General features: G+C 59.2%; 2 protein-coding genes across 2 annotated transcripts; both read left to right on the forward strand.

The window, feature by feature from the left end:
- Positions 1–162: 162 nt before the first annotated feature.
- Positions 163–1,824, forward strand: DQ04_09711010 (kinesin; the record flags this gene model as incomplete). The annotated part of the gene is made up of 1 exon (XM_009316026.1): positions 163–1,824. The coding sequence occupies one exon, from the start codon at positions 163–165 to the stop codon at positions 1,822–1,824; it is 1,662 nt and encodes a 553-aa protein (XP_009314301.1).
- A 91-nt stretch (positions 1,825–1,915) lies between these two features.
- Positions 1,916–2,497, forward strand: DQ04_09711020 (kinesin; the record flags this gene model as incomplete). Its single annotated transcript, XM_009316027.1, has 1 exon — positions 1,916–2,497. One exon carries the CDS (start codon positions 1,916–1,918, stop codon positions 2,495–2,497), a length of 582 nt encoding a protein of 193 aa, XP_009314302.1.
- Positions 2,498–3,209: the final 712 nt, after the last annotated feature.

Genomic DNA, 3,209 nt, shown 5'->3' on the forward strand with positions numbered 1-3,209 from the left:
TTTTTTTTTTTTGTTTCTTTTCTCGGGGGCGGTCCTGTGCTCGTCTCACGCCGCCTCCTCACTTGCGTTGGCCCAGTAAAAGAAGGAAGAAGGTAACTCCACTGAGACGCGAAGAGTGACAGGAAAAAGAAGAAGTAATACAAAGAACTACTAGGAAAGAATATGACCGTCAACGAGCCCAAGCTCATCTCCGGCCCGGTGCGCAAGAACACTGCGACAACGCCGAAGAAGCAGCAGCAACGTGCAGCGACGCCGCTAAGGCCACAGCAGCAGCACCGCGACCCCCACCGCTCACCCGATGCGCAGACCAACGGGCGCAACACCATCATGGATGACGCTGACGAGACCTCCGCGGCATTCCGCGCACGCGTGACGGAGATTACGCGGTTTAAGGTCGTCTCGCGCGTGCGCCCCTTCATTGCGGAGGAGCTCGCGGAAATGGAGGGGCAGGAGCGCCGCTCCGTAGTGGAGATGGCAGATAACAAAACGGTAATTCTAGATCCGAAGGACTGCTGGGCGCCCAAGGCCCAGTTCGAGTTCGACGCCAGTCTCTGGTCGATCCCGCCTGAGCACCGTCTCGTGTACACGTTCCAGGACACGAGACGCAACACCTACGCGACGCAGAAGGATGTGTACGAGCTCATAGCAAAGGATCTCGTACCACATGTGTTTGACGGCTTCAACAGCTGCATCCTCACATACGGGCAGACNGGCAGCGGTAAGACATACACAATGATGGGGATGTACGACCCCAACGCCTCGTGCGGCGGTGAGGGAGAAGAGGGCATCATCCCACGTGTTTCGAATGACCTCTTCGTGATCCTCGCCGGAAAGCAGGCGGAGGAGGAGCGGAAGCAACCCAGCGACCGCGTCAGGTTCCGGGTCGAGGTGAGCTTCGTGGAGATCTACATGGAGCGTGTGCGCGACCTGCTCGACCCCGCGCTGAAGAATTCCAAGGGCAACGAGAAACTGCATGACGCCCGCATCCGGCAGGACCCGTACAGCGGCCCTTTTGTAGAGGGTGTGACGAAGTATCAGGTAGAGAACTGGGCGCAGTGTTGCCTGCTGCTCGAGCGCGGCTCGCAGCACCGCACGACGTGTGCGACGGCAGTGCACAACCAGTCCAGCCGCAGCCACGCCATCTTCCAGCTGACGGTGATTCAGGAGCATACAATTCCGGCGAAGGACCGCTACTCGCGGCCGATCGTGCGCTGCCAGGCGGGCCGCATCAACCTCGTCGATCTCGCTGGCTCCGAGCGCGGCGGGTTCCAGGAGTACGTGAAGGAGTCGGCGGCGATTAACACCTCGCTGCTTGCCCTGCGCCGCGTCATTGACAACCTGACAGAGCGACAGAACATCCTTATGGAGCAGGCCAGGGCGGAGATCACTGGGGCGTACTTCCAGGAGCGCACACTGCCACAGGTGCCGTTCCGCGATAGCGTGCTCACGTGGCTGCTCAGCGACAGCATCGGTGGCAACGCCCGCACCACAATGGTGGCGACACTCAGTCCACTCGTCAAGAACTACGGCGACACCCTCGCAACGCTGCAGTGGAGTAGCAAGGCACGCAACCTCGTGACGCTGGTGAAGGTGAACGACGCACAGACGACGGTGACAGGCGGCATGTCAAACCAAGCTGGCGAGCTTCACAACGCTGTGCGCATCCAGAGGCAGAACATGGACTCCCTTCGGGAGTCGCTGCGACTCAAGCAGGAACTCGCGGAGCGGCTAGAGCGTGAATGTCACACCATGACACGGCAGACGGCAAAGAACAAGGAGACAGTGAAGCAGTTGGTGTTGGAGCGGCAGGCGGTNAGAGCGTGAATGTCACACCATGACACGGCAGACGGCAAAGAACAAGGAGACAGTGAAGCAGTTGGTGTTGGAGCGGCAGGCGGTCACGGTACAGCGGGCGATGCACCGCGGCGTGTGGCTGAAGAAGATTCGGGCGCTTGACGAGCAACAGGAGAAGCTGCGCGGTCAACTCGTCGCCAGAAAGAAGTCGCTGGAGGACACTGCCGGTAAGAAGGTCGCCGCCAGCGAGCGTGAGGCGGCGCTGCGCCAGAAGCTCGCCGACACCCAGCGCCGTGAGGAGGATTTGCGCATCGCGGTGGCGGAGAAGGAGAGCGCCAACGACGCCTTCGACGTGGAGTACGCCGCGACGTTGGAGGAGTACAACGCGCTGCGCCGCGAGACGGAGGCGGATGAGGTCGTGAAACAGGCGGCAGCAGCGGCACAGGCCAGCCAGAAGGAAACGCAGCGGCGGGTCGACGACGCGAAGCGCGAGGCCGACGCGGCCGCCGAGAAGGCCAACATGATGGAGGCGAAGATCCGGGAGAGCAAGCAGGCGGAGTGGCGCGAGCAGGTAAAGCGCGATGGGGCTGAGGCGGCGGAGCTCCGCCGCAACCGCGACGAGCTGCGGCGCAAGCTCGATGAGCTGCAGGCGCGGAAGGGCGAGCTGCAGGCGGTGGTGGACAAGCGGCAGAAGAAGCATTAAGAGAAAAACATGTTTGTTTCGTCTCTCTCTCTCTCTCTCTCTTTCTCGCTGTGTGTCTGTGTATTGGGGATTTGTAATGAGGCAGTAAAAACGCAAATGAAGGCTGTGCGGAGGCGAGAGAGAGAGAGAGAATACGTATCACGTGGTAGAGTGCATCGCTTCAAAAGGAGAGCAACGAGGAGAACGAAACTCTGTGTGTCTGTGTCTGTGAAAGCGATCAAACTAGCAGAAACGACCACACAAAAAAAAGGGGGAAAGAGACATTGAGAGGAGCAAAGTAAACGTGCCTCGGCGCCGCTACGTCGTGTGGGGAAGCCCCTGTGGAATGCACATGCATGCACGCGTGGATATGGGTGGAGTGGAGGATGCGCCACCACACGCGCGGGGGTGGCCGGCGCACACCCACACCCTTTGCGCCATCATTCGGACTTCCTTATTTCATGTTTCCCAACTTTTTTTTTCTTCTTCTTCTTCTTCGGGTCTTCTTGAGGTGTATTAAAGGTCTTCCTCCTTTTTTGTTGATTTTTTTTCGTGCTTTCGTTGTTTTTCCGTTCATCTTCGCTGGTGTGTGTGTGTGTGTGTGTGTGTTCAGTGGGGCTGGTGTGTTTCTCCTCCTAATTCATTTTTCTCCACCGCCGCCCAGGCGCACTTCTCTATCTTCGCTTCTCTTCTCGGCTCCCCCTCCGCTTTGTGCGGCGTCTGCTGCTGCTGC

Source organism: Trypanosoma grayi, assembly GCF_000691245.1.
Source record: "Trypanosoma grayi strain ANR4 Tgr_971_V1, whole genome shotgun sequence".
Classification (NCBI taxonomy): domain Eukaryota; phylum Euglenozoa; class Kinetoplastea; order Trypanosomatida; family Trypanosomatidae; genus Trypanosoma; species Trypanosoma grayi.